Source organism: Bactrocera latifrons, unplaced genomic scaffold, assembly GCF_001853355.1.
Source record: "Bactrocera latifrons isolate USDA-ARS-PBARC rearing strain unplaced genomic scaffold, ASM185335v1 scaffold_62, whole genome shotgun sequence".
NCBI classification, from domain to species: domain Eukaryota; kingdom Metazoa; phylum Arthropoda; class Insecta; order Diptera; family Tephritidae; genus Bactrocera; species Bactrocera latifrons.
This window is the reverse complement of record NW_017537290.1, coordinates 874,057-885,426: the sequence shown is the minus strand read 5'-3', so window position 1 is coordinate 885,426 and position 11,370 is coordinate 874,057. Positions and strand designations below refer to the sequence as shown.

General features: G+C 32.7%; 1 protein-coding gene across 2 annotated transcripts in view; it reads right to left on the bottom strand.

Moving 5' to 3' along the window:
• Positions 1 to 523: 523 nt before the first annotated feature.
• Positions 524 to 11,370, bottom strand: part of LOC108975164 (acetylcholine receptor subunit beta-like 2) — a gene marked incomplete in the record, with an annotated part of 22,030 nt that continues 11,183 nt past the window's right edge. Inside the window, 5 exon segments of one of the 2 annotated variants that reach the window (XM_018943480.1) lie at positions 524 to 1,181; positions 3,684 to 3,790; positions 4,632 to 4,714; positions 6,445 to 6,597; positions 6,726 to 6,901. In XM_018943480.1, the coding sequence (XP_018799025.1) occupies positions 966 to 1,181; positions 3,684 to 3,790; positions 4,632 to 4,714; positions 6,445 to 6,597; positions 6,726 to 6,901 (735 nt within the window). 2 annotated transcript variants of the gene reach the window in all.

The following is an 11,370-nucleotide window of genomic DNA, read 5'->3' as shown; positions in this document are numbered from 1 at the left end:
ACCTACCGTGAAAATGAATAAAGTCTGGAAAAGACTGGTTGTTAGATGGAAAAAGAAGCTTTGATAAGACACCGAATTCACAAAATAACAGTTTATTCGACAGTAGAATTGCTGTGTTCTCTATGAAAAGCTTAGGTATCTTCATAGATAAATTCTTTTTTTTTTTTATTAATCCTACTGTTGGATTCATGAGAGTACTTCGACAGGAGTAGGGATTGAAGTTGCACGACACAATTTTTCATGGTCTGAATAGATCCCAACTTTGTAGTAAAATAAATATATTTTTCCAAAAGCTAAGCTTTTTTGGGTTATCCGGAGTTCCTAACTTTACTATATTTCTAAATATTGAATTTTTATAAACGATATAACATAATATTCCACTTGAGCTTAAAAACTTTTTGTAAGCGTGGGAAATTTCAGAAGTTTCTTGGATTCTTCTAACTTCTAGATGCCCACAAAAATGAGAAATTAAATAACTACGAGCATGTTTTTATGTGATCATTTTTATTGTTTTTTTCTTGGAGTTATACATTGTGATTTTATTTTATTTTCTAAGTATAATATTTCTCGAAGAATGTATGGCATTACGTATGGATGTGAGAGATATGGGATTGCAAGCATTATATATGTGTATGTGTTAATTGCTAGAAACAACATTATATTTCTTACCAAAGTTTTTTTTAGTAACAAACAAACCGAAATCTGAAAAAAATCTGTTTTATTTGATGCAAGCAATTCTCTATTCATAAGCTTCTTTAACTTTACTAACTTTCGCCGTATTTGCTATTTGTTTGTGTCAGACTATAAGTTTTTCAATAACAATATTACACAATAAGTAATCCAGTGCTCTAGATACACCCGGTATTAAACAACTTATTTAAATTTTTTTCCACTTAATTCCTTATTTAAGTCTTAAAGATTTTAAAACTTATTACTAAAAACTCGTGCTTTCACATTAAAACGTTTTAATTTACAATTTGCCGTACGATATCCGGTGGCAGCATGAAATTGTTCTTCCTCAACGGTATGTCACTGAGTTGACGATCGATCGGTTGACGTGTATCATAGAGCGATGGCGATTGGCATATAATGGCGAGAGTGCCGAAAACACACGACAGCGTAAATGTCCAGAGAAAGAAGCGATCTAATACCATCGATACAAATTTCCAGTCCTCGACGATCTGGTATAAAATAGCAAGGAATATAAGTTAAAAAAACGAAAATTAAAGATAACATTTCGAAATAATTACGTAATATTTTTTATTCCTATAAATTACATATTATATATAGCACTTGGATCAAGTTTTTGAAAATTCCATGACGAAAATTTGCTGATTGAACTTCCCATAAAGAAACATCAGTTTTGTAAAGGGAGGAAGAAAATCAAATGATTACGATCTCGGAAAGTTTCCTTTTCAGATGCTACAGTGATATTACGAACGTTCAAGACATCATCCGATTTGTTTAACGTCGGCCAAGCATTTTTAGTACCAATTCGCAGTGTGGAATTGTCTCCGAAACTACTAACAATTGAATCTTCGCCGATTAAACAACTCACGCGCAAACGACCTTAACAGTTCGGCATTCCGACTGGTGGAGATCACACCACTAACATCTAAACGTTCATCAGTCCAGATATAGGAACTATAACACCCAGATCTCTAATGTCCGAGTACATCGGGCTTTCTGCAATTATATGCACCCAGACCTCTCAGATAGGTGACTCTGATACAAAAATGTATTCAGAGAAGTCTGAGGAGTCCTCAACAAACCCAAGGTCTCGAATGTACTCATAAATCACTCGGCCGATAAGACTATTGTCCCAAAAGTCTTGCCCCCTACAGCTTGTACTATTAAAGACAACCGAAGAGTTGACATAAAGCAAAGAAAACAGTATATTTTGGGGCAAAACTTTTCTAGTGCGAAAGAACGATGACTATTATATTAATATTATTAACGATGAAGTATTAAACTGAACCGAAAGAGCAAGCAAATGGGTAAGAAGTTCTTAATTAATCCAGACATAGTATATTTCTCAAACTTGCAACATTGTTTCCCATCAGTATCTCAACTAGAAAACTATAGCGTTCGCATTAAAGCAGACAAAATGGTTTGTAAAAAAATTAAGACTATAAAGAATACTTAGACAAATCTGAAGAATTCCAACTTGAACACTGTAAATTTTTCAAAGATGAAAGCAATTATTGCATAACCTGAACAGGGTATACTAAGTTTGTTACCATTTTTGTAACACCCAGAGGGAAGCATCGACGAGCATATGTATAGAGTATATAGTACCTATATAAGAAAACAGCGTGACTAGCTGAGCCGATATCGGACAACTATAGTATATATCTGTGAAATGTCAAAATGTGTCAAGTTATCTTCAAGAAATTTGGCACAGGTTATTATCCAAAGCAACGCTACAAATACCGAACATATTGTATTGTTATTACAACAAACAGCTAGCATACAAATTTAACGACCGGAAAAAAGTTTACATATGACGACACATCTTTACCAAATTTGTTTCTGAGATAACGGTGCATTTTCCAAACAAAATTGTTCAAATCGAGTTACTGCCATACTAACTGAAAGTTCTTGTAAAGATCAAAGTTCTTGTAAGGAAACTTTTGTAATTGTGATGGGTATTATTGCTACGGGCAGCCGAAGTTGATGATTTTTCTTATGTTTTAATTTTATTTTGGGAACTTGATTTGCTTAGGTGTTAATTAGCGAGTCCATTTTTGGAGTTTTGTTAAAAAAAAGTGGTTCCCTTAGTTTTTCCAACAGCAGCCAAACTTTTTAACGAAGAAGCAACTAATAATCTCTTCATACACTTGTCCAGAATGGTTGATAGTACCAACTCAGGGCAAGTATGCATCTACAAGCAAAAGTGGATCCGACTTCATTGAATTATTTGCAATAAAAATTTGATAAATGGGTGAAATAAAGAGATAAAGTGCTTCTTGAATGTGCACTCAGCAGAAAAGTTATGGCTATAAATTATGAATTACGCTTAAAACACGCAGCTTTACGGGCGTATTGATTTCCTAGTTGTTGTACAATGAGTCGCTACAAGTGAAAGAATTTACACCATCAATCGAAATCCCCTTAAGCAATCAATAAACTGACAGCCACAATCAAAATAAATCTTAGAACGTTTCTACAACACTCCGATTCGTGCATCTCCTTTCAGCCGGAATGCCGCTGAGCTCTTCTTCTCAACACTCAAACATATTTAATATTTTATCAAGAATATTATTGTTGTATTCACAGGGTGTTATGCATAAAAATTAATAATWATAATAGCAAAAAGGGCGGAGAGTATGGCATGGCAACCAACACAATAACAACAACAAATAAATCTCTTGTATTACGGCAATAACATATTAATGCCACAAACTACTAAAGCAGAAGAAATAAAAAATAGTAAACCAATAAAGCGGAGATAAACAAATAAGCGTCGTAAAACTGCAATAAACCAGAAGAAACTAAACAAATAAATAGAAAAGGAGATGCTTGTAAAATCAGTGAATGTTTAAGTCCCCTAGTCCCTTGTTGTGGAAGAATCGAAGTTAGACGCAGTGCTCGCTTCAGCCAATAATAAAAAATTTGCAACACAAGCAAATATATATGTATATATGTATATGTAGATATTTTTCATGCCTTCAAATACTCACCTCATTATCCTTGTCGGCATCTTTAATATGCTGTGCAATAAAACGCACCGCACGTAATGCCTGCAGCACTTCGGGTGTCAAATTGCGCGGTATCACGTTGTCAGAATCTGGCGAAAATGAATGAGAGCAAAGAAAGAGAAAATATCGTAATTTAGTACACAAGTTAAAGGAAATTTTTAAATTAAATATATTTTTTTATCCAGAATTAAGCCGATCACCTTATCAGATAAGGTGGAAACATCTAGACACTTTCTCCTTCACTGTCCAGCTTTTGGCAGACTGAGGTGAAATAATCTTATTTGCCATACTTGGTACGAATCTGGTGAATTGTGGGTAATAGATATTAGCCAACTCAATAAATATGTGGCTGGTTCTAGACGTGGCCTCACAAATATCAGGCAATTTACCTAACTTAGCCAAGGTTACATATATGGATCGTACACTGGAGTCCCATAAATAAACCGCAACAAAGTAAGTATTATATTACAGCAGATACGTTATACTCCTTAGAGATGAAAGAGATAGCCGTTTATCTTAAGATTTCTTTACCAAGATTTTCGATAGATTTTCACAATTCTTTCCATTTAATTTTTTTATTTTTTCTTCAATTAGAAAATTTATTGCTGAAATCATATAATTAAGGATCGACTTTTTGAAGTTAAGATATTTCTATTTCGTCTAATTGTGTCGAAGATTTTAAGAAGTCAAGTTCTACTAAGAAAGTAAGTTTTGGCAGAAGTCTATATAGAAAATTACTAAACCAGCTAATGTTATGATATATGAAAGGTCTTGTGAATACTTACGAAGAATAACACCACTTGAAATAGGCTTTGAATCACTGGGAAAAGATCGGTTACGCTAAATTATTGACTACTCAATATTTATTTATAAGAATATATTTTAAAACGGTTTTACTATTAACTAATTTTAGATGTGTTTTATGCTCACCAATCGAATTTTGTACACCATTATCATACGGTCCCTCTTGGCTATCCTTGAACTCACTGGGAAAATCGCTAATACTATCGCTGCTTGCATTTGGATTGCATAATAGTAATAAAATAACGATGAAAAAGATAGAACAGTTAGTTACATATTAATATGTATTGTACATATTTTTACACAAATACTATGATTACAATTACATAAATGTAAGTATCAAATATAGTCAGTTATGCAGTGCGTATGAATAACCTGTGGACAAAAATAAGCTCAAGTAACAATATGTAGGGGTTGGGTGGCCTTGAAAATTAAAAAAAATCGATTTTTTATTTATCTTATTAAATTTTACAATATCTCTAGAATATTTTACTAAATTTTAGAGTTGATCCGAGTAACATTTTTGGAGATACAGCTTTGAGAACTTGTGCGCTCGAGCCTAGCTATGCTAAGTACGCCGTTTTTAAAAGCGTTTTACTCGAAACTGTATTTTTGAAGTCGGTGGACACAATTTAGTTCGAACAGTGTACATATTTTTAGAATTCCATATAGTTTTTGAATGGAGGATTTTTTTTCTTTTCATTGCAACTCATTTTTTTTAGGCCAACTTATTTTTTAAGCAAATAAAAAATGAGATTTTTTGCTCAAGGTCTGAGAAAACAGGAAAATTTTAATTTTTTTTCCTTAGTTTAAAAACCAGATTGTATGTATTAACGGAATATCTTTAGATTTTTAATTTTAGATTAACCAATAATAAGTTATGCTGTCCACGGCGGGAGCACTTTTTTTGTGAAGCAATCAGGGAGCGGTTTCAAAGGCTGAATTTTCCACATTTTTATATAAAAATTTTATGAGACATTGTTCAAATATGAACCTTTGATATGCCTTGTTATATTTTCCAAATATATGATTGCTTATATTAAAAAAATCGTAAAAATACATAACCCCTTAAATAATAAAGTGCGATCAGAAATCTCGAGCTGGTTTTACAATTTTTTTATTTAATCATTAAAATATAGGTTGTCAGGTTTTTTCTAATTGAAAAAAAAGTATTAAAATTAGATAAAAATATTTATAACAATTTACAACAATAATATTATAGTTTAACTAATCACGTATTGCGGTTACTTAGACCTCAAAAGCCTCGCAGATTTCGGTAGGGTTCCAACTATCGAAGCTGCAACAACTCGCATGCAACTGCATGTCGGGTGTAATGCGCACATGACCGATGGCAGCACTTGAAGTCATGCTTGAGCTCACACCACTGCATCTAGTAATCGGTCAAGTTGCCAAACACGCGCTTTGTACAAATGACACCACTAGAGTGCGACAGTGGTAAGGTAATCTCATCCCAGCGGATGAAAGAGTTAAGTGGTGTAATGCTATTGGCTCTCCTCTCAAGGGACTGCATTACCAACAGAGTAAACTTTACCAAGAAGTTCAAGGCAACCCTTAGCAACGAGGCTAAATAGAATGGTTCTCCTCTCGAACTACTGCTTAGGAATAGTACAATCAACGAACGTACATATAATCATACTTAGCGATAGTCAAGTGGCACTCAAAGCAATCTCTGCCCATTAGATCTAATTGCAGCTGGTAAAATTATTTAATCTAGTCTAATAATAGTTTATAGGAGATTTATTAAAAGCATTTTATATTACACACATAGTTGCCACCTGACTTTAAAAATAAATAAACATTTTCAAATGACTGAGCTCAAGAATAAACTGTAACAGGGTTGCCATTTGTAATAAATTTCAACTATATTCAAATATATATTTATATAGGTATTTATACAATTATTAATAAAAAGGAAACTTACCGTACATCAATTTCATTCGTATAGCCATTACTGGGCGTAGAATCGTCATAGTCTGGCAAGGTATACTGCGTGCGCCGCATCATCATCAATTTTGGCATAAAGTGTAAAAATAGTTTACGCACAAGCGGCGACATTTTATGCGTTGACGGGGATCTACATTAATACAATAAAAATATGTTTTCGTTTTAATATTCGCACACTTAAAAACGTAAGCACGCTTTTTTGCACATTATCGAGCACATGATTTCTTTGTTGTTTGTCATAAATTGTATGTGACTTACCTAAAGTGTATATTCAATACACAGACCGTTGTCCATACAGACAACGAGACCAGTATCATTGTAAATAGTAGATATTTGCCTAGCAGCGGTACAGCCAATGATGTTGGCGGAATAATTTCAGCCAACAGCAAGAAGAACACAGTCAACGAGACAAGAATTGAAATACATAACGTAACCTGTCAACGAAATTCAAGTGTAGAGTTTTCTTCTACATACAAGCACAAACATTTTGAATACTGTTGTTGTTCAGTGTAAGCGTACTTGAAATATTTTTTGGTTTTTTTGTTTTAACTATTTGTTCATTTTTTTGGTTTTCATCCTTAATTTTAATTTTTTTCTTTCTTTTTTTGTGTTTTTTTTTAGAGCTGGGCAATCCAAGAAATCCACCTGACAAACAAGCAAACAAACGAGCAAACCGTTTTACACTCAAATCAACAAATATGAAGACAGAACATTCGGTCAAACAAACAAATAAAAATTATCAAATAATAATGTATTCATTGCCAATTGTAAACTTAGTAACTAGTTACTAAACAAACCCAAAAATAAGACAAAGGAAAGCACACAATTCAATTGAGGTTAGAATTTTGAGTAATTTTGACACATATGCACATACAACTCAGGGAGCTTTTAGCAATAACTATTTGAAAATCTAGATCTTGCAACAGTAAATATTTTTGGTAATTAATTTTTTTATTTTTTTTTCTTTTCTTGTTTTTTTATTTCTCTATTGCTAAAAGTCAACATAAGTTGTCTATGTATTCACAAAAATGCAGCTAAATTTTGTTTTTTAAAGAATTAAATTTAGTTTTGAACAACAAAAATAATCTACATACAAACACACATTCGTTAAAGGTACTGAAAATGCTTGTTTGTGGTTCTCTTTAATCACCAAATAGCTTTATTTACACAAATTAAGCAAATCACTTTATTAATCAACTTATTTATCATTTATTTGTTATTTGTTTTCGATGTCCACTATCTACTTTTATACTTCAAAATTCCTTATAAGCAGATAAAATTAACAAAGTAACAAAATCTATATTCGAAAGCTACCGAAAAACTTTTCGGCTAAAATGTAATGAAGCATTTTCGAAGAAGGAAAGTTTTTGAAAGTTAAGAAATCAAAAATAACCTTTTTTGTGTTATGCCCAACATTTAAGTGTTATAACGACTTCTTTTAAACTGTTGTTATTACACTACTGTTGGCAATAAACAGTAAGTAGGTAAGTAAGTTTAATTTTAGATTTTGTGGAACTCATTCGTGGAAATATTTTTTTGACATCCGTGCCAAATATCATATCAAAATATTTAATAGGATTTCATACACGCTTGCCTTTCTGAAATACATAAAGCAGTAAAACAAAGAAGTTCATTAAATTTTGTGAACGGAGTTAAATTTCTGATGAAAAAACGTTCAGAATGCTGAAAAAGGCCTTCGGTGATAATTGTTTGTTGCGAGCAAGTGTTTTTGATTAGTACAAATTATTCAAAGAGGGTCAATGTTGACGACGAACCACGTCCAGGACTGCCATCAACGTAAAAAATATGCAGAGAACTTACTAGCATTATTCGAATGGAAGGATTAATGAAAATCATTTTGAAATACCATTTGGATCTAAGAAAAATTAAAGCACGGAATGCATTGATTCCAAAATCGCAATTTTTTTCGAAAAACAGTGCCGCCTTAACTTCTGTGAAATAATGCCTTCCGACTAACAGAATGTGGTGAAACGTATTATTACTGGCGATGACTCGAAAACAGACCATCAATCAGCCGAATATCGAATATAAATGTGAGCCGAAGCCGAAAAACCACGCCAAAGCAGGTGAAATATGTAGGTAACGTTAACAGTCTTCTTCGATTGTCGAGATATGATACACCCCAAATTCCTTACAACCGGCCAAACTGTCCACAAGGAATACTATTTGTGTGTTATGGGTCGTTTGCGCAAAGCTATTCGAAAAATGGAATTATAGACCGACTGCTACTGTTGGTTTTTGCACCACGATAATGCACCGTCACATACTGCATTGATTCTTCTATCTATTTAGAGGACTTAAACAACCGCTCCGTAGAAACGTAAATTAGCGTATTGAAGGCTATTCTGTAAATTGAATTAAAAAACTGGGGGATTACTTTGAGGAGAAATGTATCAATTTTAAAATTATGAACAAAGCCTATTTCTATTTTTTGCTCATAAGTAGTAGTATAATATTATTTTTCATTCTAAGAGAGTTCATTTTCAGCCAAAAAGGCTGAGAAACCTTCCAAAGGGTGATTTCGATGTGAAAAAGTTTTTTTGTTTAAGTCAGCGTACAAATCGAACACATGATATACCTATTATATGCTGGGGTAGCAATGGTTATAACGAAAGTTTCGTCTAGTAACTTTCCTACAGTTTAGATGACAGCAAACACATTAACTCTCGAAAAAAAATTAGCGAAAGACGTTAAAAGTAGAGTATCTAACGAATTATTCAATTATTCTAGCTAGTGGTCTTTTTTTACGATTCTGACCAAAGATATGAGAAATATTTTTCTACAGATAAAGACCTTTCAATTGGATTATTGGATATTGACCTCAACGGTATTGTAGAAAGCTGTAGGGCTAATAATCATGCTAGGTCAGATACTTTAGTCTCAATAACTGTGGAATGGGAATGTGTATTAGCCCTGTTTTCTTCCTATGGTTTGTTACTTGACTGCTGTGCATCAGACTATCTCAGCAAGCATTGGTCAACCAACAACTTTTAATTGTGAGGTTTTTCTGGACCAGGGTACATCGGAAGAGGCCTAGGGGTTAATGTTCACCTTTCTATTGTTGTAGAAATTCTAACTATACACTGTCCCATCGGGATTCAACCGTAAGATCGTTTATTTTACCACATAAAAGTTGCATCAGCTATTTGAAAGAATATGAGACAAAAACGTTTAAACACTTTCTACTCGAATGTCAATGCAAAAACATGTCGGATCTCATAGGCTTAGACATCCAGGTAAAATAGCAAATATATATATAAAACACCTTGGCTTATATTTGTGATAGATCCAGAGCACTTTAACGATAGATGATATTCAACTACAGCAGTTTTTCGTTTGCCTTCACAAAGAGCTAACATAACAATATTACTGTGATCGCTCCGCCATGCCGAAGGATCAGCTATTTGACCTAACCTAACTTTATGCTCTGAAGCTTCCAAAACTTAAATCCAAATTAATTACTTCATGTTATGAGGTTACAGATTTTGAGCTCCACTAAATGGGTCTTACTGGAATTAGACTTTTATGAAATTGTGAAAAAACAAATTCTACTATGAAGGAAAGGTTTTATGGATAACATGTAGCTACACCGCAGCAGTGGTTCTCATTAAAACCCAACAACCTCATGAAGGCGACTTAAAACTCTCAATATTTGACTGCTTTTAACAAGGCGCCCATGAAAATAGAGTCTAGCCATGTAGAGACTGAAGGCTGAATTCCATAAAATAACCCATATAAGCCTACATTCTTAAAGGAAGATTTAAAATTTCATATCGATTTACTTGTATCAATCCTATCGATACAAAAAAGAGATACGATATAATTAAATATATAAACAACAACATTAAATAACGATAAAACAATACACCACAAATAAAAAAAAACTTACAAGCAATGGAATTCAACATACAAAACACCAAACTTTTCCCACCAACGCCCCCTCAACCACATTTCTCATACAAAATATCACTCTTTCATTGTTTTACTACGGCTTTTAATTATATTGATTTATTTGCTACACAAAAACAACAAATTGTATACAACAAAAAATCGTTCAACCAAAATAATACATACATACAAATTGAAACTGTCAAAATGTTTGCAAATACCAGCAAAAAACTACAATCAAAACTGCGGCGCTACTGCGAGCCAACCAATCGATCTCAGCTTACTTGTATGTATGTATACGTGCAAGCACGTGTATGTATTGGTATTCTTGTATTATGCGTGTACATTTTGTGCTGTAGGTATGCGTGTGTGTGTGTGTATGATATTATCGATAGCGATGCCCTTGCAAAGATGAGTGTTTCACTTAATTTATGTAAGTAATGCTATTTTTGAATTTTTAAGAATTTGGACGTTTTTGTTGCAATTTTTGATTTTCGATGAAATTACGTTATGAGATTTCATTACTTCTATTAAGCATAGCGCGTACTTTTTTTTTTAGCTAATCTCCCTCGAAAAGCTGCTGATAATAGCTCGGTACTTAAAAGTACTTAAAGTACGCCTATGCTTAATTGCTTTCAGGTGGGAATAATTGTGAAATAAGTATGGGGCATTAATAAGTGATTAAAATGTAAAAAGAGAGTATAGAGTGCATATGCTAATGAGAATTGAGAGACTAAGCTACGCAAACGTAGAAAAATATGTTTTGATTAATTAGAGAGTAGTTAAGTTAGTATTTATTAGTTATTTATTGAAAATTGCAAAATAGTTGAGTATGAAGAGCTTAAAATGTTTCAGTTTACTCAAAAAATTGTTTTATTAGCTAATTTGGTGCTTTTCTAACTTATTTTTTATTTCCGATTTCTTTTGGTTATGTATCTAAACAAAAATTAATAAAAATATATATATTTTGTGCATTATCATTTAAATTATAAAT